The sequence below is a fragment of the Pseudorca crassidens genome, chromosome X (assembly GCF_039906515.1).
Source record: "Pseudorca crassidens isolate mPseCra1 chromosome X, mPseCra1.hap1, whole genome shotgun sequence".
Taxonomy (NCBI): Eukaryota; Metazoa; Chordata; class Mammalia; order Artiodactyla; family Delphinidae; genus Pseudorca; species Pseudorca crassidens.
This window is the reverse complement of record NC_090317.1, coordinates 132,689,552-132,713,736: the sequence shown is the minus strand read 5'-3', so window position 1 is coordinate 132,713,736 and position 24,185 is coordinate 132,689,552. Positions and strand designations below refer to the sequence as shown.

The 24,185-nt window shown below is 46.5% G+C and overlaps 1 protein-coding gene across 5 annotated transcripts in view; it reads right to left on the bottom strand.

Annotated features, from left to right (window-relative positions):
* Positions 1-12,852: 12,852 nt before the first annotated feature.
* The window catches only part of LOC137217481 (cAMP-dependent protein kinase catalytic subunit PRKX), an 84,220-nt gene continuing 72,887 nt past the window's right edge, over positions 12,853-24,185 (bottom strand). Inside the window, exons 7-9 of one of the 5 annotated variants that reach the window (XM_067724387.1) lie at positions 23,809-23,886; positions 20,017-20,164; positions 12,853-15,751 (exon numbers count right to left, since the gene is read on the bottom strand). In XM_067724387.1, coding sequence (XP_067580488.1) covers positions 20,039-20,164; positions 23,809-23,886 — 204 coding nt within the window. In that variant the 3' untranslated portion in view covers positions 12,853-15,751; positions 20,017-20,038. Of the gene's footprint in view, positions 15,752-17,070; positions 17,494-17,677; positions 18,232-18,266; positions 19,875-20,016; positions 20,165-23,808; positions 23,887-24,185 lie in introns of those variants that run through there. The other 4 variants (XM_067724390.1, XM_067724385.1, XM_067724388.1 and 1 more) reach the window with 4 other exon arrangements.

Here is a 24,185-nt window from a genome sequence, read left to right as displayed (position 1 = left end):
TTTTCCTCAACAATTCCCCTGCGCTTGCATGAGTATAATGCTTAACACGTGTGCCTCTGGCCCAGTGACGAAGACAGGGCCGTAAAAAAAAGTAGGTATTCCATCTAACTCTGCTGACTTCAAACAAACAAACCATCAAAGTGAACACACAGGATATTTTTAGAACGCACAAGGGGTTCACAGCACCAGGGGGGGGCCACACAGCTAAAGAGCAGGTGTGATATCTTCCTGTAAAAAGTCTGCAAGATCCCTCCACCCAACTGGAGACCGCCTGGCATGACGGTGATAAGGGAGGGGCAAAAGGCAGGGGAGGTGTTTCAAGGCGAAGAGAGGCTGCATCGAAATGTGCTCCCAAGAAAGCTACCTACCCAGATGGCCGCGCACGGGCAGAGCTGCACGTTGGAATCCGACACGCCAAGACAAAGGGAGCCACCAGATAAAAACAGATGTGAAACCTCGGGCACTTCGAACGCTACGGTCGTTTCAATTCTGCCAGTCATATGTAATTCGGGGCTTGGTTTCAAAACTCAAACCATGGAGGAATAAAAGGGAATAAATCCAAAGTTGTCCTTTACAATCTCCCTCCATGTCCCTCAGCTGTCATCTGTTTGATGTGTATCTTTCTAGACCTTTTCTATGGATCTGGGTCCATAAATATAGGAACATACTGAAAAACATGTAGTTTCCCGAAGTGCGTCATTTCACCCCCCCAAACGAAACACAACGGATTCGCCTGAGCGAATTCTGAATTCACTTTTCCACGTACCAATATATCTTAGAAATCTTCCCTTGACCCAAAACACAGGCCTTCCACAGCTTTTTTCTCTTTTTTTTTTTAAACTCCTGAAGCTCATTCTGTACACTGCTGTACTCTGGTTTATCTTCAAATCTCGCCCTAATTTTATGATTCTGTCTCAGGCCACTTTTTTCTTGCTTTGGTTTTTAGTTTATTCTTTAGTACTTTAATACAAAAGACTCAAAGAACCCAAACTATCTGGTAATTCCAGCACACAGAAATGTGTGTTGCCATTCTCTAACATAAGTTATGTACGCCCATGGCAAGAAAACTCAAACCACATGGAATTCCCACTTTATCGTATGTTTTGCATATATAAATTATTAGGAAAAGATAACCGATGGAAGGGGCAGATGGTATAAGTTATCTCACCCATTTCAAAGCAACATGAAGAAAGTAACATATAACAGATGGTCAACTTGGTTCATTTAAAACTGCACAGCACTGACTTGGAGGGCACTGTGCTTGGGGAGATAAGTCAGATAAAGGGAAATTCTGTATGACACCCCTTACACGTGGAATCTAAAAAAATACAAGAAACTAGTGAATATAACAAAAAAGAAACAGACTCGCAGATATAGAGAACAAACTAGTGGTTCCCAGCAGGGAGAGGGAAGTGGGGAGGGTCAAGATAGAAGGAGGGGATTAAGAAGTACAAACTAGTAGATATAAAATAAATGAGCCACAAGGATGTACGGTACAGCACAGGGAATACAGCCAAGATTTTGTAATAACTGTAAATGGGTGTAACCATTAAAAATGGTATAAAAAATAAAAATTGAAAAAAGAAAACCAAAGAGTTCACCCAACAAAAAACATTTTTAGGGCTTCCCTGGTGGCGCAGTGGTTGAGAGTCCGCCTGCCGATGCAGGGGACACGAGTTCGTGCCCCGGTCCGGGAAGATCCCACATGCCGCGGAGCGGCTGGGCCCGTGAGCCATGGCTACTGAGCCTGCGCGACTGGAGCCTGTGCTCCGCAATAGGAGGGGCCACAATGGTGAGAGGCCCGCGTACTGCAAAAAAACAAAAAAACAAACAAACAAAAATTTTTAGATGCATATCAAGGTGAAATAGATTTTACCTATGTAGCTAGCAAAAAAACCCTTAAAAGTAACTTCAAAGTACGCGGCAGTAAAGATCTGAAGAAAAGTATTTTTTTTAAATGATTGAGTAGAAACAGGAAGAATATTTTCTGAAGGCCAATTTGCCAAGCTGTATCAGAATTTAACATGTAGGTAAGCAGGAAGTTTGGAGGAGGAGAGACGAAGAGTGAGGCGTTTTTCTATTTCCCATTTGTGTGTTCATGGTTCAAATTAAAATCCTAGAGGTAGAAAGAGAAAGAAAGGGTGGGAAAGCCACATTTCTGCCCCAGCCCTGGGGCTCCTGCACCGGGGGGGGGGGGGGGGGAAGGTGCAGACTGGCTCTGTCGACCAGCAGGTGGGACATCTCTTCCATGGGGGGAGCAGGCAGACCCTATGTGGGGCCTCAGGAGCTCCTAGACCCACCAGGAGGACAAGCAGAGGAAGACAAGTGTGGATGGAGGTTCCTCTTCCCTCCAGAGACTCTAAGCCAATCCAGGACGCCTCCTTCTTGGAGCACTTTTGCCGGAGACAGTAAGAGCTGGCTTCTTCCAGCTCTGGGAAGTCCACCTTCCCCCCCAGTTGCCACCACCCGGACAGTAAGAGCTGGCTTCTTCCAGCTCTGAGAAGGGGACTTAAATTCTGAAGAACTCTGTGAGCCAGCTCTTCCACTGTCGGCAGCTTGAAATCAGTCACGGCGGGATTAAGTACTGACACCATGGATGTCGGCAGAAGCTACGCGTCAGGGTCTTATTTCCCCCGGGAGAACCGGTTTACAAAGCACACCACCACCTAAGACCTTCTAAGCCTCTGCAGCACTGACACGGAGCAAGACCCTATGTGGCCTTCTCAGGACAGACACTCCCCCACCCAATGTCCTCCACCTGCCTCTTTTCTGTAGAAAAACTTTAGCCAGAGAATAACTTTAATCAGAGAAGTGAGAAAATGCAGAAGCAAAGGAAAGCAGTCAAACAAAACCAAATAATAACAGTGGAGCCATTACACAAAGTCAAGGACGCTTAGTCCCTCCTCAGGGAGTATCGATCGTATTCTGAGCCACGTCCTGTGAGCTGCTTTGCAGATACTGAAGACCCCGCCAGGTGGAAGAAGTGCACTGCACGGTGACCAGGCCGTAGCCATGACATAAGCTGCCACCATTCTGAGAACTGGCCTCAAGGAAATGGGAACCAACTGACCTCGGAAGTGAAGACCAACCGTACGGAAAACAATCAAGAGGGTACAGATCAGACCATCCCATGACCAATTTCAAGATGACGATCACAGCAGACTGTGCTGTTTCTGCACGTAGCCCCGTCCCTCCGCCTTGACACTCCCCTCTTTTTTTTTTTTTTTTTTTTGCGGTATGCGGGCCTCTCACTGTTCTGGCCTCTCCCATTGCAGAGCACAGGCTCCGATGCGCAGGCTCAGCGGCCATGGCTCATGGGCCCAGCCGCTCTGCGGCATGTGGGATCTTCCCGGACCGGGGCACGAACCCGCGTCCCCTGCGTCGGCAGGCGGACTCTCAACCACTGCGCCCCAGGGAAGCCTGAAACTCCCCTTTGAAAGCTCCTGTCCACTGATCAGCAGGGGAGAGGTGGCTGTTAGACATGAGTCCACCTTCTCCCCGCAGTTGCCACCATCCAGGCTACCAATGCCTGCCTCTCGAGTACTGGCTTTGGAGTGGCGAGCAGCGAGACCCGAGTTCGGTAACACGCCGACAGCTGAATTCTGTGTTCTTGGTCTCAAGGGATTAGAGCAGCAGGCTATATATGGGATTCATCACGCCTGGCAAAGCCACTAAACGGTTTTCTAAGTGTGATCAGGATACCAATGATGGTGGGGATTGACGGGAAAACAGATGTGGAGTGAAAATCCAGAAAGGTATATTCTGAGCTACTACATGGTGCTAAGAGCAAACTAAAAGACCCAGGAGCCTAGGTGCAAATTTAGGAGACAACTGCCTTCCACTGGCAGCTTTCGGTTAAACAGAAAGCAGAGTAAATTTGAGAATAGGAATATTCTCAATGCAGAAGCAGAATAGGCTGCAACCCCCTAATGTTCAGAACAACTGGCCAGAAGAACAATCACAGGCTTCAAAACCCGTTAGGGCTTCCCTCGTGGCGCAGCGGTTGAGAGTCCGCCTGCCGAGGCAGGGGACGTGGGTTCGTGCCCCGGTCCGGGAAGATCCCACGTGCTGTGGAGCGGCTGGGCCCGCGAGCCATGGCCGCTGAGCCTGCGCGTCCAGAGCCTGTGCTCCGCAACGGGAGAGGCCACAGCAGTGAGAGGCCCGCGTACCGCAAAAAAAAAAAAAAAAAAAAAAAATGTTCACGCAGGGCTTCCCTGGTGGCGCAGTGGTTGAGAGTCCGCCTGCCGATGCAGGGGACACGGGTTCGCGCCCCGGTCCGGGACGATCCCACATGCCGCGGAGCGGCTGGGCCCGTGACCCATGGCCTGCGCGTCCGGAGCCTGTGCTCTGCAATGGGAGAGGCCACAGCAGTGAGAGGCCCGCGTACCGCAAAAAAACCCCAACAAAACAAAAAAACCCTGTTAATTTACTTTCAGATGTTAGAGAAACATTGTAGATCTACATCTGCTAATGTATACGCAAACACTACACACCGATGGTAAAACAAAGTATACAGTGGGCGCTCATAAAATGATTACAAGTTTCATGTGGCCTTACCAGCCTAAAATAATAAGAAAACCCCTTTCAATGGGATTATTTGCTGAGTTCAGAGGTTGAAGAAATGGTGCAGGGTGATTTATAATGATTTGCTAAAAATTAAGCAAAGGACAGGCAATTCAGAAAAAAAGAAATGTGAAAGTCCAAAACATGTGGCTATGTGCAAAACCTCACTCATAAATGTGGACTGAAAATACTGAGATATGACTTCTTTAAACCAATCCAGGTACCAAACACTATAAAAGCTGGCCTGTCCACTTGCTGTGGACAAGGCTATGAGAAACTTCTATTCTCTGTTGATGGGTGTAAATTGATAAAAGTGTTTCTGGGTTGCAACGGGCAGTATCTGATCATAATTTAATTGAGCAAATCCTTTGGATCCAGCATTTTGTTTCTAGATCCTTTTCTAGGAACGACTGCTACACACACACACACACACACACACACACACACACACACACCAGATACACACACACGGACCTCAGATATACACACACCAGATACACATCCCACACCAGCGGTCCCCAACCTTTTTGGCACCAGGGACCGGTTTCGTGGAAGACAATTTCTCCGTGGACCAGGGGTCGGGGGTGGGGGGCGACGGTTTCAGGATGATTCCAGTACATTACGTTTATTGTGCACTTTACTTCTATTATTATTGCGTTGTAATATATAATGAAATAATGATACAACTCACCATAATGCAGAATCAGTGGGAGCACTGAGCTCGTTTTCCTGCAAATAGACGGTCCCATCTGGGGGGTGATGGGAGACAGTGACACCCGACGTGAGGGCTTATGTCCAGTCTACTCCGTAAGACGCAGCTTAACTGTCACTTGCCACTCACTGATAGGGTTTTGATATGAGTCTGCAAGCAACTGATTTATGATGGTCTCTGCGCCATCAAACCTCTCTGCTAATGATAATGTGTATTTGCAGCCGCTCCCCAGCGCTAGCATCACCGCCTCAGCTCCACCTCAGATCACCAGGCATTAGATTCTCACAAGGAGCGCGCAACCTAGATGCCTCGCATGCGCAGTTCACAGTGGGGCTCACGCTCCCGTGAGAATCTAATGCCGCCGCTGATCTGACAGGAGGGGGAGCTCAGGCGGTAATGCGAGCGACGGGAGCGGCTGCAAATACAGGTGGAGCTTCCCTCACTCGCCCGCCGCTCACCTCCTGCTGTGCGGCCCGTTTCCTAACAAGACACGGACCAGTACCGGTCCATGGCCCAGGGGATGGGGACCCCTGCCCCACAACACACACACACACAAAGATGCAACCTCATGTGTATATACATGCACGCTATTTTATATAAAGCATGGTTTGCGCTGTACAAAATGCAAAAAAATTCTCTTCTTTCCAGCAATTCAATACATAAATTACGTAAGGGCACCTTGCCTACAGTAGGAGACCATCTCCTCATTGCACAGGAAAGTGCAGTAAGTTTCTCTACACTTAGTGGCAGAGAAACTACACATAACAGAGTTTTACATGAGGGTGTCCTTGCATGTCCTGAGAACTGTTCCAGGCACCAGACATACAACCCTGAACAAAACCAGAGACCAACTTCCCTTCCTCCATGGAGTTTGCATTATAATGGGGAGAGACAGACAGTAAAGATAAGTAAGAAAAGTGGTCATGACCCATTAGAAAGTGCTCAGTGCTATGGAGAAAAATAAATGAAGGAAGGGGCTGGTGATAGGGGCAGGAGAAATGAGTTGAAATTTTAAATACGATGCAGGAGGGACCCCTTTATGAGAAGACAGCTGAGCAAAGTCTTTAAAGAAATGGTGTAAATGATGGACAGACAGACATAGACAGACAGACAGATATAGATAGATAGGTGGATGGACAGTCTTATGCTAAGGTCCAGGGTCTCTGAACTTCGGTGCTACTGACGTTTGGGGCTGGAGGACTCTGATGTGCGGCGTCCTGTACCCCATCGAGTGTGGAGAGCACACCTCTCCCCTGAGAGATCAGCACACCCTTCTTTATTACATTTATACTCTTAATGAAATGTTGCACGATCTAAATACTACAATTCCAAAACTGTTTTAAATAATTGCTTTACATATGCAACAGTACCCATTTGAGGGGTTAAACAGACGCCTCGAAAAGTGGTGAAAATCTTTTTAAAGGGGGTTATCAAATTTATCTTGCCTGGGTAGAAACAGTACATCTATCGGGAGCTCAGAAAGAGGATTATCTGTCACGACTGAAAGAATATTTCTACAAGGGCAGAAAATGAAGCCGATTTTCAGTGAAGACCAGTAGAAAATGTCAAAGGTAAGAACCAAATGAGAACAAGGAAATAAAGTGAAAACTGGGGGATGGACACATAGGAAAATGGTTACACATGTCGGGGTCTTCCACACCTGACGAGGACACGCTGAATTCTGGAGCCAGCTTTGAGAGAGCTGAGAGTAAGGCACGCGGAATCCCACCAGCATCTCTTCCCCTTTTGGAAAAGAGAACCCTCCCAGCCATCCAGAAGCCCAGACGTCTATGCAGATCTGAGACTGGCTGGGACCCGGGACCCTTGGCTGCAGTGCCGCAGTGCTTGAACCTGGACACACCTCTCTTCCAGCAACAAAATATAAACACACTGTATGGGACTAAAAATAACTGCGTGCATGTGCAGTTGGGGCAAATTCTGGACAAAAGACACAAAGAGACCAAAAAACGCAACTGCCACTTTTGAAGAGTCTGGAGCAAAAGCAGGGCACTGCGCACGCCCCCTGCACTCACACCACCAAAGCAGGGCACTGCGCATGCCCCCTGCACTCACACCACCAAAGGGGTGGGCAGACTCCCTAAGCCTCCCCTCCAGCCCGACCCCTGGACCCACCCCTACCCTCACCCCGTAGAAGGACCCAGCTGCCCCCCACTCGGGGAGCGGGGCAAGGGCACCTGTTATTTGTTCTCGCTCCCCCCCTGCTGCAGCAGGGACCCCAGTAAAGCTTTGCCTGAATTTCTTGTCTGGCCTCTGATCAATTTCTATTGATTAAGGAGGCCAGGAACCCCGGCCGGTAACAGATCTTCAATGAGAGCTGGAGACATCTGGGGGAGAGGCTGGTGGCTGCCCCATCGCCAGCTGCCCAGAGCTGACAAAGACCTTCCACCACCGTTAGGAAGGAAAATCCATCCGACCGGCATCCCAGAGCAGACTGTAAAAAAGTGCTGGCCACAGGCCATGTCCATGGCAATTTCGACCCAACAGTTGTAAAACAAACAAACTAACTAACTAAAAAATAAAAGAACACACTGGACCAACGTTCTGTCAAAGTACAAGTGTGCAGGGACTGGGAATAAGGGCTGGAGAAAAGAAAATATGAGTCCAGAAAGACAGAGCACTGGTAAGCATGCTGTAAACCGCACAGATGAGGACAGAGCACCGGTAAGCATGCTGTAAACCGCACAGATGAGGACAGAGCACCGGTAAGCATGCTGTAAACCGCACAGATGAGGACAGAGCACCGGTAAGCACGCTGTAAACCGCACAGATGAGGACAGAGCACCGGTAAGCATGCTGTAAACCGCACAGATGAGGACAGAGCACCAGTAAGCACGCCGTAAACCGCACAGATGAGGACACAGCACCGGTAAGCATGCTGTAAACTGCACCGATGAACCAGAAGGCTGGTGTGCGCCGTGGTGAACAACGGAAATGAAGGGGTAGAAAAGAGGATCAACTTCTAAGTTCACAGACATGATGGGAAAGAGAGCCGCAGCTTTTCTTCTAACCCCTCCCTAGTATTCGGTCCCTCGTGAAATCAGCAACACAGAGCTTGGAGTTCATGTGAGGAAAAAAAAAGCGGGATTCAGAGCAGTCACCTATGGGCTTCCCACAAAAGACCCAAGCCTGAAATGTGGTTTCATTTCTGGATGGTTCTGCTAAACATGCCAAATAGGTTTCCCACCATGACCACAGTAAAGGCTTGAAAAGCACGAATTAGGGGATCTCTGCTAAAGCCCAATTCTTTCAGATGACATTCTGAAAGTGGCATAAATTCCCCCGAATAGGTCACGGGGGCTCCCTCCCTTAGGAAGGAAAAGACAACAGATTCCCAAGAAAAAGCCAAGGATCTAAACATCCGGCCAGGGACTTCCTGGTGGTGCAGTGGTTAAGCATCCGCCCGCCAATGCAGGGGACACGGGTGCGAGCCCTGGTCGGGGAAGATCCCACATGCCGCGGAGCCACTAAGCCCGTGCGCCACAGCTACTGAGCCTGTGCTCTAGAGCCCGCGAGCCACAACTACTGAGCCCACGAGCCACAGCTACTGAAGCCCGTGCTCTGCAACGAGAAGCCACCACAATGAGAAGCCCGCACGCAGCAACGAAGACCCAACGCAGCCAAAAATAAATCATAAATTTTTTTTTAATAAAAGGATATCAGTTTAAGAAAATAAATAACCATCTGGCCACCGGGAAACGGAGAGTTCTCGGGTATTAGAATGTACTCTGCACAAGGCCAATCCTCCCCCTTTGCCTTTTAGGCATTGGGTCGTGCTTCTCCACCCTGACAAAAATAAGCACAGTGGATAAGAACTGCCCAAATTCCGACCTCCGTGGGCCGAATTAACCTTTGTTCTTTCCCACTTACTGGAAGGACGTCCCTTTAAAAACTCTGCCTTTTGTGGATTTTTTATTTTTCGCTTTCTCTAAGGCACTGGTTTTAAACAGCCTGCACACAAATTCTGATTCATGAGAAAGAAGCATTGTTCAGCCAGTGGCTTTCCGAGACATCGCCCTCCCCGGGGGACTATAAAAGCTGACTGTGCAGCGGGCTCCAAGCCAGACCTTTCTAACCAGATACCAAAGCCAGTCTATTCTCCAGGATGTTCTTGAGAACTGGAAACATTTCGGGTGAAATTCGAGACCCAGCCCCAAAGGCGGCTGCCAGGGACCAAGGGCAGTGGGGACAGGGGAGCGGTGGGAGGCAGTCACTCACTGTTCAACGGGGATAGAGTTCGGTTACGTGAGAGCAATACATCCTAGGGAGCTGCTGGACTTGATGGTGCCTACGTAACAGGGGAAACCAGTTACCTGTTCCTTTGACCTTTGTGCTCTGTCGCCTGTGCTCAGTGATGCTGGCTCTGCACCTTTTGTAAAAGAATGTTGCCTGTGGCCTGAAATATACGTAACGGCACATGCTCCGGGCTCTGACCTTTACCAGTAAAACACTTTTCGGTTCATATAGAGATAAAAGGTTGCAGAACAGAGAATAACATGTGTCTTGTTGGAGGCTTACGTGAACGCGGTGACCTGACCTACATGGACAGATGCAAGAGCAAAGGATTCCAGCATCCAGAAGGTGCCACAACCCCAGCCCGCCCTCCCCTTGCCTTTAAAAACGCTTTGCTGAAACCCTTCAGGGAGTATGGGATTTTCTGAGCACGGTCTCCTGGCAAGCCCTGCAATAAACCTTTCTCTGCCGCAAACTCCGACGTTCCGGTTTGTTCCGCCTCACTGTGCGTCGGGCACACGAACGTGCGTCCAGTAACATCTATACTTAACGATACTGCATTTTGCACTTAAAATTTTATTGAGGGTAGATCTCCCGTGATGCACTTTTCAATCACCATTTAAAAATAAAAGTTTATCTGTGCTCGTAGCTTCACAGGTCTACAAAAGAGTCTCTCGCCTGCATTTCTGGAAGGTAATTTGCCTGTTAATAACTCTGACTTTCAAAAGGGTTCAAGTAGATCATGGTTTCCTGCCTTAAGACAAAGCAAAGCATGCAATTGTCAATGCTCTTATCAATCCACTGACTGGAGGTCTTCAGCATTTGACAGTTTGCCCGGCAACCAATGTTTTCCTCCAAATATAGAGAACCTGGTTCTTTCTTTCTTCAATGACGGTCCTAATATTTTTATTACTGAAATGTCATGTGGTGCACTGGAATGAGCCGGAGTCAGGTGGAGTTTGAATCTCAGCTCCATGATTTATTAACTAGGAGACTGTGGTGAATCACTTAGTTTTTCTCGGCCTCAATTTTGTTACCTTTAAAGGAGGGGGCAGATATCTCCTATTTTTAAATGTTAAATGGTAGCCACGCCCAGGAGTGGGATTGCTGGATCATTTGGTAATTCTACTTTTAATTTCTGAGGAACCTCACCTCCATGTGGCTTTCCATAGTGGCTGCACCAGTTTATATCCCACCCACAGTGTAGGAGGGTTCTCTCTTCTCCACACTCTCTCCGGCATTTGTTGTTTGTTATCTTTTTGATAATAGCCATTCTGACAGGTGTGAGGTCGTATCTCACTGTGGTTCTGATTTGCATTTTGAAGAGGTATCTGCACCCCCAGATTCACAGCATCATTATTCACGACAGTCGAGACACGGAAACCGCCTCAGTGTCTGTCAACAGAGGAATGAATAAAGGAGATGTGGCGTACAGATACATACGACGGAATATTACTTGGCCATCAAAGAGGAAATCCTGCCATTCTTGACAACACAGATGGGCCGAGAGGGTATTATGCTTAGTGAAATAAGCCAGACAGAGAAAGACAAATAGGGTATGATATCACTTATCTGCAGAATCTAAGAAAGTCACATTCATAGAAACAGAGTTAAAAGGTGGTTACTGGCGCTGCGGGGTGGAGGGGTAATAGGAGAGATGTTGATCAGGGTATAAAGTTGCAACTAGTAGGTAAATAAGTCCTGGAGATTTAATGCAGAGCACGGTGACTACAGACAATAATATTGTATAATAAACGTCACCCTTACTAAGAGACTAGTGCTTAATTATCCCCACCACATACACACACACAGAAATGATAATTAGGTAACCTGATAGAGATGACAGCTATCGCTACAAGGGCAATCATACTGCAATACATAAATGTATCAACCAACACGTGGAACACCTATCAGAATGTTATATGCCAACTATATTACAATAATAATTTAAAAAACAAACCCTGTAAAGCAGGTATCTTACTGTCCTGTATGGAGGGGAGCTCCAAAAACAGAAGAAAGATTTTTTTTCCGCAGGCAATACCTGAGGCAGCCTGGACTGAGACCACACCTGTTCTTCCTTAACTTCTTGAGACAAGGTTGTTGGATTCTTTAACAAGAACGCAAAATGAGACTGGCTTCCAGACTTCCATGAACAGAGTATGGTTACGGAAAAAAAAGGAGAAAGAAAAGAAAAGAAGCGAATGAGGGCAACCAAAACGGCAGAGGAGACAGAAGAACTTAGCTGCTTCGCAACACAGACTCCGTGGACCATCTCCAGCAGTCCCTCAAAAACCCTTTCTCATTTTCTCCCGAAATATGCATGGATGTGCACGTGCATGTACACACACGTCCACACACACACGTCCACGCACGTACACACACACACTCACTCTCTCTCTCTCTCTCCCAAACCAGAATGTCACCCCCTAAGCACCTACTCTATAGAAATTCTAGACCGTCACTCCCAGAAGGTTTGCAGCCAGACCCTGAGTTGCCGTGCCTGTCTGTGGAGACGTTCCCAAAGGAATTCCATGAGCAGAGGTGGACACGGGTGGCCATCAAGCAATAAACAGGCTCGTACGGGACCCTCGTTTTGGTGTGATGCTTGTTACCTGGCTGTAGCAGTGACGTGAATGCTATAAATCACACACGGGTTGACTTACAGTGAGGAAGGGCGCATGTTTCAGCAAACTGCAGAGGTAGCGTGGAAAGCCGGGCGCCAAGCTACGTGACGGATGAGAATGAAATTTTAAAATAGTTCAGTTTTTGATGACAATGATGGAGGTACATTTTGAACAAACCGCAAAGGCGACTGGCAAAGACACCCTCGGGTACTAGACGAGAGGTTGGCAAAGCATGGCCAAATCCAGCCCCCCAGCCTCTCTTTATAAATAAAACTTTATTGGAACACAGCCACGCCCCTTCATTTACATACAGTCTAGGGCTGCTTTTGCACACAGCTTGTCCTGCAGTGCCAAAAATATTAACCATCTGGCCCTCTGCAGAAGAAAATACAATAATACTGTAACATATGTTTGAAACTTGTTTTAAGGGAGAATTTGAAAGTTCTCAGCACAAGAAAAACATTTTATAACTATGTAAGGGGACGGATGTTGAATAGATATACTGGGGTGTTTTTCTGCTACGTATACATATATAGCATCGTTATGCTGTAAACCTGAAACAAACATAATTTTTTGGTCAATTATATCTCAGTAAAATATAAAAAATTAAAAAGAAAAAGAAAGACTTCCGACACCTAGGCTCGATGAAAGCAGAAAACCTACAGCTTTCCCTGTGAGCAAAGAACCAGACCGGAGACAGACTTTATCTTAGAAGATACAAAGTTTTATTAAACAAACCTGGAATCAATAGTATTATTCCATAAATTAGACAGCAGTAAAATTTTCCTAGGGTATATATACAAATCACAGTGATTTTCATTGTGCAAGGAATTGACAGGGTTTTTTAATCCACATGAGAAGCTGGGATGACCCGGCGGGGCTCCCAGTGTGACTCACTGGGGACGTGCCACGCTGGCCCAGGAACTTCATCCCGCAAGAAAGAAGGAAGCTCTGACGGCCCTGCAGAGCTGGAAAAGCATCTCAGGGAACCAGGAAAGACGGCCTGCGAGCAGAAAGGCTTCACATCCCCGTTGCAAAAACAAACATGTAATGACTTGTACTTAAATAACAAAAGTCCACCATGGAAGATCAACAGGACATCTTAAGACACAATAATTTAGAGGAAACCGATACAGAGTATTTCCTTTTGATTATGAAGCACTGCTCCTTGGATGCAACCCCACAGGGTCTGCAAAAACAAGCTTGATATGAAAACATTATGCTTGGTGAAAGCATCCCCCCCCATTCCACCTCCAACAAGACAGACAGACACACACACACACACACACACAACTACTCAAACATATTAAGACAACTGTGCATGTGTTTTTCTCTTTGTTTTTGGTAACTCAACAACAGCCAGGGAAGTGGAACTAATTAGTTAGAAACAGGGCTAGAGGGTACATACAGTACGTAGGATGTGCCCAACAGGTTTAAAATACACGCCAGGGAGACGGACCCCTGGAGAAAGAATAATGCAGGCATGTGTCCCTTCAAATCTTAATTGGGAGCCATCAAGGGCTCCTGTGATGGTGTAAATTTCGCGATGCAAAATCAAAGGGCTGGGGAAAAAAAAATCCAATCTTTCCTGCACCTGCAGCTAACGTGAGAATTTTGATGTTCTGATGGGACCTGCTGCAGCCTGCAGGGTTCACCTGGGTGGGCGGCCCTCGGTGCCTACGGGGCGGTGCATCAGGGTCTCGCGGGAACAGGATGGAGCTGTATTTCACAGTTCAAGTGGTTCCGAACTGAGAGGTAACTTAGGTTGTACGTAGACAGGGCAAATGTGTGTCACATCACCCAACTGCTCAGCGCTACTGGTGACGCTGTGGCTGGCAGCAGGGGAGTCCCGACATACAGACGGACAGAAGGAAACAAAACACTGCACGAGACCTTTATAAACAGCTGATGGTGCAGCTGCCCCAGGAGCACAACAGGAGGTGGTGTTTTAAAGCATCGTGATGGTGTGACGTGGACACCTGTTACCTGGTGACTGGAGTTTCTTTTGCGTATTTTGACATGTGGAGAGCATAAATCACGATTTTTCCATTGCTGGCACACGATACATTTCTGCTGAGGGGGATTCCAACTTCTGTGACCATGAACATTATGCCGTATGGTCAGCTGTGATTTCATCTCCTTCTCAGCTTTACAGATGCCTATCAAAGCAGGCTGGCGACAATCCCCTTAGGAAAACAAGACCCGCCTCAATCCACCTCTTGCAATACATGTGTGTCCTAAAGACTTTTTAAATAGCATTGTCATTTACCAACTTGTCAAAATTGCAGAAAACAAAAATCAATCTGTCCTTTTCCGGCTCTGAATGTTGTGCTGATGGACGTGAATTTTCTCCAAAACCTTGCACCCTGATTATTTTTGATCCGATATGTGAACGCGGCAGAAGGCCTCCAGGGAGGGAACAATTTTTCGGTTATACACGGGGAGCATGCCATGTGCTTAAGACTCACTTTGATCACACCCATCTTTGCATTACGTCAAACCATGTAATTTATGCCCTGGTCACCGGCAGGTAACGCTTTGTGTAATTAAATGGGCCCGAGGGTCTGGAAGGTGAGACAAACACCATGTGGTACTCTTGGAATTCCTCTTCACTTTCAATGTTTTGCGTGGCTGACGGTCAATGACAACGTTTTTAAAGAACCAAGTCATCAATGCATTTGAACTTTTGTCTTCCCTGCATATTTGTTCAAAATTAAGGCAGTGTGTGTTCATGCATTCTTGGACTCTTTTCATCTCATAAATTAAATCCTGGACAGGAAGCGCGAACCCAAAAAAACACGCATAGGGATCGTGTGTGTGTACAATTTTGCATTGTGTTCAAGAAAGGTGTTTCATTTATTTTGTATTTTTTTAAGCATAAACCTCCAAATAATAATTTTTTTTTTTTTTTTTGCGGCACGCGGGCCTCTCACTGTTGCGGCCTCTCCCGCTGCGGAGCACAGGCTCCGATGCGCAGGCTCAGCGGCCATGGCTCACGGGCCCAGCCGCGCCGCGGCGTGTGGGATCTTCCCAGACCGGGGCACGAACCCGCGTCCCCTGCATCGGCAGGCGGACTCTCAACCACTGCGCCACCAGGGAAGCCCTAATTGTTTATCTTTATAGTCAGAAGACACAGGACATGTTTTTCCTCATGTGTCTACACCTCCGTGCAGGTTTGCTTTGCTCATTTAACCTTCTGACGTTCAACGATGAAACAGTGCAGAAATTACACGGTAAAATTTTAGCCCCTGTTGGCCCACGGCTTCATCCAAAGAGCACGGCGCCCGAAAAGTACAGACTGAAAACACAGTTCTGTGGGAACATTTATCCAAGCGCACCCTCGGAAAATAAATTTTTATTGAGCTACTCATTGTAATGGGTTTCTTTTACTAAATTTTGGACTCACTCTCACCTATGGAGTTGGTTTTTGAAGACGAGGTCATTTATGAGAAGGGGGTGATTTAGTGTCTTCAATTTAAAGCTCTTATAGGTGTAAGCTGCCTTCATGTCACCTTCAAACACACACAGCCCTCGTCTTTGGATTCGTGAGTGGAAACTGGCCAAATGTGAGAGGTGACTGCATCTCCTTGGACATTTTTTGCTGCGGTAAAAAAGATGTATGATTTTTTTGCAAATGGCAGCTCTCCACACCCCCAGATGTGCCTGCAGAAGAGATAGAGGTAGGAAGGGGCTATAGGAAGAAAAGCCTTCCTGGCCCAGCCCAGGAAAAACAGTGTTGATGGCAAAGAACCTGCCCGGTAACCCAAGAACACATGAGCTGCAGAGGCCGGGGAGGGGGCTGAGAGCTCAGGGGGCGCCCAACACTTGACACCAACACACCTGTGGGGCATACTCTGCCCCATGCCGGCTGCCCAAGGAGCTGGACCTTTCTTGGCAGGAAAAGGGAGGATGCAGGAGAGGCGATCTCGGAGATCTATCGGGTGCATCCCTGCCGCCACTGAAGGCTCTGGAACCTACTTCTTAAACGCACAGACCTCCACGGAGAAGGCCGTGGTTGGGCCCTAAGATCGGATACGTAACAGGTTTGAGCAATGCTGTGTTTTCAGCTGACTCACAGCCAACAGAGTATGGGCGGCGCCATTAGATTTTCACAGCAAAGTTTGGAATCAGAAAGCAGCAGCAGAGAGGAGAGGAGGAAACGCACGAGGGACCAGACAGACACCAAGGCCCTCCGCCCAGGCACTGCTTCTGGGAAGACCCCTATTTACACAGCAACACACTCATGGCGACCCACTCAGCACGTGGCTTTCAAGATCAGTGCTAAGGGGAAGGCACAGCAGAGCACTCCTCAGGGGACCCTCACCATCACGTCCAAAGAGAAACGAATCTCACCCAACGGTTATGCTGCACAAGCCAACCAGGTCTATGACCCCAGATGGACTGAACATTGACAAGAAGAAGCAAAACTAAGCAGAAACGAGGGAGGTTCAAACACTTCCATCGTACCCGTTTTGTTTCTTACTTTTCCTAAAACCAAAGGGAAAAGAAAACATTTGCATAACTTCATTGAGCCAATACAGAAAGCTACGAGTTTGCTTTGGGAGATGCCGTTTGGTCCACAGATTTAACCTGGAATATTAATAGATAGCCATCCCCCTACAGAGTATGAGATTTTTCTAATGCAACAGAGAAAATTCCCTGAATAACAGTCATGGCCAATGGCTAGCCTTGCACTAAAGTCCAAAGCCACATCTCCTTCCCTGTCGCCCTGGATTCATGACCCAAGGCTACCAGACACAAAGCGTTGAAGATATTGGATGTAGACAGTCGTATGATACTTTCTTCACATATAACCATAAAATGCACATAAGATGGTAAAGAATGCACATATCATACTTTCAAAATTTGTCCCCAAGAGAATAGATGCTTGAAAAACAACCGGAAACATAAAACACCATAGGCTCTGGAAAGTAGGAACATTTACTTCACTGCACAATTTCCCTGATCCAGGCACACCGTCCTTTTTATACACACACAGACACACGCACAGGCACACACACGCAATTTGTGGTTGTATCTGAACAAGTTCAGCTCAAACTTATAAAGTCGATGAGAAAAAAAACCCCAGGATATCCCAGTAGGAACACAAGCCTAAAAAGATAAAATCTACAACCAAACAATTTTTCAAAACGTCCTACTGTGCAGTCGATTTCCAGTTGCTTAAATAATTCTAGGTCCACAACTGTCAACGGCTCTGCCATCTCTTTATACACATCCGGGTGTACATAAATGTGGAACAGTCCTTCTCCCATTAAGAAGGTGCTTCTTCAGGTCCGCCTGGGGGCAGCCATCTGTCCCAGGCAGGCTCAAATCACCCTGTTTCTGGCATGAAATCAGACAAAGGATTTTGTTAGTTTTTAAACACCTGGGTAGAGTTTGTCATCCTAAGAACAGCAACAATAATAGCACGAAAGAAACCCAACTTTCCTTTGGAATTCTTACTGCAAAGACCCACAAGCCTGAATTCTAAGGAGAGAAGATGCCTAATAAGAGACATGGAACAATATTTGAAAGGTGGGTTTTTAATGTTCTACAGTGTTGACATGCACAGAACTAGCCTCTCCTCACCCACGATGAGAAGGGAGATTCATCACTCAAGCAAAAACAGATCCTAGGGCTTCCCTGGTGGCACAGCGGTTGAGAGTCCGCCTGCCGATGCAGGGGACATGGGTTCGTGCCCCGGTCCGGGAAGATCCCACATGCCGCGGAGCGGCTGGGCCCGTGAGCCATGGCCGCTGAGCCTGCGCGTCCGGAGCCTGTGCTCCGCAGCGGGAGAGGCCACAACAGTGAGAGGCCTGCGTACCGCAAAACAAAACAAAACAAAACAAAAACAGATCCTAGTTTCAATGTGCTTTGCTGTAGGATTATACAACCAGAAAAAAACATTTTATGATGAAGAGAACTACAAGGCACAGAGAGCCGAGAGGTCCCCTGCCAGCTGTCTTAACATCCATCTCCACCTGCTGAGAAGCAGGAGTCCACACACAGAGGCACGAGTAAGTCCCACAGCTGCAGAACAGAGCTCCGGAATCCTGTAACGAAGCTGAACTCGGGTCTCACCTGTGGGATGAGATTTCGCTTCAAGAAAGAGTATCTTTTCGCATAGCATCATCACACCTGATCGCTCAGCGGACAACACCAGCCGGTAAGATGACTGAGAGAGATTCAAATATGAAAGTGTCTGGCTTTTAGAAGAGCAAAGTGCAAGCTGGTTGCATGAACAGGAAGCAATGAGATCGTGAAATGGTCTCCTGACTTCCAAAGGGTCACCAAGAATGTCATCAAATACGGCCCCTGCCATTGGCCAAAGTACATTAAAAATAACTCCACTAGAAATCTGGGGAAAAAAATGATACAAATGAACTTCTTTACAAAACGGAAACAGACTCACAGACACAGAAAACAAACTTATGGTTACCGACGGGGAAAAACGGGGAGGGAATATATTAGGAGTTCGGGATGAACAGATTCACATTACTAGGTATAAAATAGACAAGCAACAAGGACCTACTGTACAGTACAGGGAACTATACTCAGTATATTACAAAAACCTACAATGGAAAACAATCTGAAAAAAAATCTATACATATATACAATGGAATCACTTTGCTACACCTGAAACTAACACAATATTGCAAATCAACTATACTTCAATAAAAAATAAAAATGAAGAAAATAAAAACCAACCCCTAGATACCAGAGAGAAAAATAAAAGGCAATTAAACTAACTCAATAACTAACTAAATAAACTAGACCTTCAAAGTCAGACAGTCATATAGACCTTCAAAGGTTCGTGGAAATAAGGGACTCAAAGTCATTTCTTTTCAATCTCAAATTGACTTTAGCAAATTTCCTACAAGGTGTTCTCAGATGATTCCTTTCTAACAAAAAGAGACCCAAGAGCCCTTCTGAAAATCCTTGGGAAGTACTGTGGTCTGGACCTTGTGGATTCCAGGAAGCGGCCACAAGAGCCATGCTTCTCCAATGTGCAGGCGCACCGGTCTCCTGGGAGCCGTATGTGTTGGTACAGACCCTGCCCCGGCAGGTCGGTCCGGGGAGTGAGATCCTGGTGGTGAGGCTGCTGCTCTGGCCGTGCAGCCCACACACACCGGCTGTTTCTTCTGCTGCCCTGGAAGGGACTAGGGCTGGTTCTGCTCCATCGCTCGTGCCCGAAGGGGGGAGAGAAGCCCCACTCGGTCTATGCAAGACCTCCTGCACATGAGGTTCTGTCAACCTCGTTGATTTTTTTTTTTTTTTTTTTTTGCGGTACGCGGGCCTCTCACTGCTGTGGCCTCTCCCGTTGCGGGGCACAGGCTCCGGATGCGCAGGCTCAGCGGCCATGGCTCACGGGCCCAGCCGCTCCGCGGCATGTGGGATCTTCCCGGACCGGGGCAAGAACCCGTGTCCCCTGCATCGGCAGGCGGACTCTCAACCGCTGCGCCACCAGGGAAGCCCCCTCGCTGATTTTTAACTACTAAAAATAAAGATACACCTTGTCGTTTACCCATTTTAAATACAGCAGTGTGGACGTATCAATCCCGAACTCCCAATGTATCCCTCCCCACTCCCCCCCGACCCTCCCCGCCTCGTAACCATAAGTTCGTTCTCTGAGTCTATGAGTCTGTTTCTGTTTTGTAAATAAGTTCAACCAACGAGGACCTTCTGTAGAGCACAGGGAACTGGGCACAGTGTTATGTAACAACCTAAATGGGAAAAGAATTTGAAAAAGAATAGCTACATGTATATGTTAAAAAAAAAGAAAGAAAGAAAGAAACAGAATTCAACTGATAAAATTAAGGCATGAAATGAGATTCCTTGATATTAAAAAAAAAAAAAAAGATATACCTTCCAGGTGGGGAGCCCATGCTCAGAAATTCTTGAAGACTTCCAGATCTTTCTGTGACACCGGAGGGGCCATGTTCCAGTCGTTCTCGGGATAAGCTTCGAAGTTGGAGGTGTCGCCCTCGCTGCACACTTTGGGCACGATGGGAGGCTGGGGGATCAACAAGACCCAACACCGTGTTACAGAGGAACAGCGCGCACCAGGATGTTATTACGCTCAGGGCACATTACTGCACTTTGCACAGACTGTGTTTTTTACAAATGGAAGCTTTGCAGCAACCCTACCCTGAGCAAGTCTACTGGGATCCTTTTTCCAACCACACTGGCTCCCTTCGGGTCTGTGTCACGTTTTGACAATTCTCACAGTTCAAACTTTTCCACTATGATTATATCTGTTATGTTGATCTGTGACCAAGGATCTTTGATGTTACTACTGAAATTGTGTTTGTTTTGTTTTCTTTTGTACTTTGGAATTAAGGTACGGACACTTATTTTTAGACATAGTATGACTGTATGCTTAATAGATTACAGGATAGTATATATTGTACATAACTTAATTTTTCTTTTTTTTTTTTTAATTTTTGGCCACGCCTTGGGTTGCGGGAATCTTAGCTCCCGGACCAGGGGTCGAACCCTCACCCTTGGTAGTGAAAGCACACAGTCCTAACCACTGGACCACCAGGGAATTCCCTATACATAACTTTTATATGTGCTGCGAAACCAAAAAATTAGTGTGACTCGCTTTATTGTGGTACTCTGGAACCAAGCTTACAGTATCTCCGAGGTCTACCCATACATCCCTCTATGTCTACAGCTTTCTGTGAAAATGTAAAAAGAACTGGAAAACAACAGAGCTGCTTTTCTTTGTTTATGAACAGGAAAAGCTTGGAATTAAAGATATTGCAAGTGAGGTGTCAACTATCAGATTGATGAATGCTTACACAGTTTGAAGAATTTAGGGAAGAAGGAAGGTACGCAGCACTTGCTTCTTAAATTCTAGAATTGAGGACCACCTGGACTGCTTGTTAAATTGAGATTCCCAGGCTGGGGACTTTCTGATGTAGCTGGTCCTGTAGCCATACTTTGGAAAATTCCAGAAAGACGGAAAGAGCTCCAGACTTGGGTTTTATTATCTCAAGAGGCCATACCACAATCCTGCATTGATAAAAATGAAGGCATTGGGATTGAGAAGAGGGTCAGCAAACTTTTCCCATAAAGGGCCAGTTAGTAAAACATTTTGTTTTTTAGGCCATACAACTTCTGTTGCGACTACTCAGTGCTGCCATTGCAGTGGGAAAGCAGCCATCGACAATCTTTAAACAAATGGATGTGGCTATGTGCCAATAAAACTTTATTTATAAAAACAAGCAAGGGGCCAGATTTGGCCCACAGGTTGTACTTTGCTGATTCCTGCATACATCCAACTCCAAGATTCTGTCACACACACAGACACCAACTAGTTTTCTCTAATCCTATGAAACGGTTATGCTTTGTCCAGAGCCTTTAACACACGTGGTGAGCACCACCCCTCTCTCCCTTCCTCTGCAGGATGGATCCTAACCTGGATGTTTCACAAGACACTTGAGGCTCATGATGCTAGAATCCTCAAGTCAAATCCAGGATGAGGACCTAGATTTGTCCCTGTCCCAAAGCTCCGTGCTTCCTAACAGACCACAGCAAAGCAGATGCAGCTGGAGAATCCTGACAGAGCATGTGCTCATACGTGGATCCCAGGGGGAACATTTTAACCGCTATGTGGACACAGAAATGAGTCAAGTAAATTAAAAATTATTCATGTAAAAAAAAAAAAAAGAAAAGAAAACCCTCTTGTCACTTGTATATTTCGGTGAGTGTATCAAAGTGCAAAGAGCATGGAGTGGTCAGCATCTCAGAAACATCAAGGAACTTCAGGTGAAGGTGCCACGTTCCTCATCTGACTCAGAAGTTCCGTGCCAGAAAGTCTAATTAGTGAGGTTCACGCTGTATACGCACAGCAGACAACTCCCATCCCCAAATGGGCCAAGCCACACGTGAATAGATCTTGGGTTGGCTCCATAAAAGAGGTTGAGGATTTACAAAGATTTTAAAAGTCACAGAGTAAGTTTAATGGTGACTTTTCCTTCATTCTTTCTCACTGCATTCAATAAATGAGCTATTTCTATAAACCAGGCACCACGTGGACAGAAGGTGCATGATTCTGGCTTTCAGAAACCTTCCAGCCCAGTCAATGGCTCCAGGGGAGTATCTCTATCTGGGTGGCATATTTGGAATCACTTGATGAGCTTTGAAAAAGCTATAAAAATAAAGTTACACAGAGATACCTCTTTTTAACCATCAGTTAGGCAAAACTGCAAAAGTTGTATAACTCACCACTCTTGAGCTGGGGGAAAAGAGGCATTTTTCAGAACGAGTCCCCTGGGAGCACAAAAGGATGCCATTTCTACAGGGACGTATGCTGCAAAAGTACCTAGATTTCAAACGCATTTACCCTCTGACCCAAGGATCTCACTTCTGGAAAGTCATCTTCAACACAAAAGAAATGTACGCAATTATTCCTTTTAGGAGACTGGAATCGGCATTAAGGGTCTGTCAGTTGAGGTCTGGTTAAGTAAACGATGGTAGAGACATGTAAAGGAGTTCCATGCGGTTTAAAAAGAATGAGAAAGCTATTCAGGCATATGGGAAGATCTCGAGGTTGTATCGTTAAATGAAAAAAGCAAAATTAGAATAGTGCACGTATAACTGTAGGTTTTCTGTTTTTAAAAAAGGAAGAAGGACTTCCCCGGTGGTCCAGTAGCTAAGCATCTGCCTTCCAATGCAGGGGACATGGGTTCGAGCCCTGGTCAGGGAACTAAGATCCCACGTGCCACGGGGCAACTAAGCCCGTGTGCTCTAGAGCCTGCGTGCCACAACTAGAGAGCCCGCGTGCCACAACTACTGAGCCCAAGTGCTCTGGAGCCCTCGCACCACAACTAGAGAGCCTGCGTGCCACAACTAAAGACCCGACACAGCCAAATAAATAAATAAAAACAAATACATTTTTTAAAAAAGGGAGAAAATAAGAATATGTGTATCCACCTGGGTTTACATTAACCTAAAGAAACTTTTAAAGGATACACAGAAGAATCTAATAAAAGTGGTTACCTATAGCCAGCTGGGAGGGGACAGCCTGGCCATGTATACCTATTAATATTGATTTGGTTTTTGAACAATGCGAATATGTTACTTAGGCAATTTTGTAAGTCAGTGTAATAGAATAAAATACATAAAAGTTAAAACCTTGAACAAAATGAATATCGGTTCCACCCCTAGAGTCTGGGCTGGGGGCGAGGCATTAGCATTTTTTAAGTCTCTCCACTGGCGCCCAAGTGCAACGTTGAAAACATTGCTGTTGAGGATACCCGTCAATCACATATTAAATTCAAAGATGGGCCTCAGAATACTTTCCATCTAAGCTACCACCATCACTGTGCCATATCCGTCCATAAGTATGAGACATGCGTCCTACCTGTGTTATTCCCCCTTAGAAAGGGAACAGATGAGATTCATCATCGTCTCAGAGCCAGGGACGGATGGAGCCAGTTCTCCAAAAACCCAACTGCAAAAGTGGGGTCTGAAGCCCCCATTAGGTGACTCTTTAGCTGAGCTCCCCCCGAATAGGGAACTTGGCTTGTTAATGATTTGGGATGGTTGCTTGTACCGAATCAATTCATTATGTGTCCATCCTAAGTGAATGAGAGCTCAGGAGAGCTCCAGGCTGCCCAGGGACGAACTGCCCATTTAAATATGTTGTACCTTCAGTTTCCTTTCTGGGACAGTCTCCCAGTCCATGGTCCGGAACCACCGATGCCGTTTCACATCCTCTGCTCCATTCTGCAAAAGAAACATGCATCATCAGTGAACAGAAGGTTGACAGGATAGGAAAGAAAATATTCCAAGAGAACCTCTACGTGATGCCCTACGGAGAAAAACAAGAGTTTGCTACGTTTGCAGTCACTGTGCCCAGAGTGTGAGCTATTAGGGAAAACTACAGATGAAGGCATTTGAGTTTCATTTGCTTTCCTTTGTCGTAGAAAGAAATCCGGGCACGAGGTTCACGTGTATGCCGCTCTGGACCAAAGACCGAAGTATAATTATGATTCAGCCTCTTGACACAAAATTAGACTGACGCG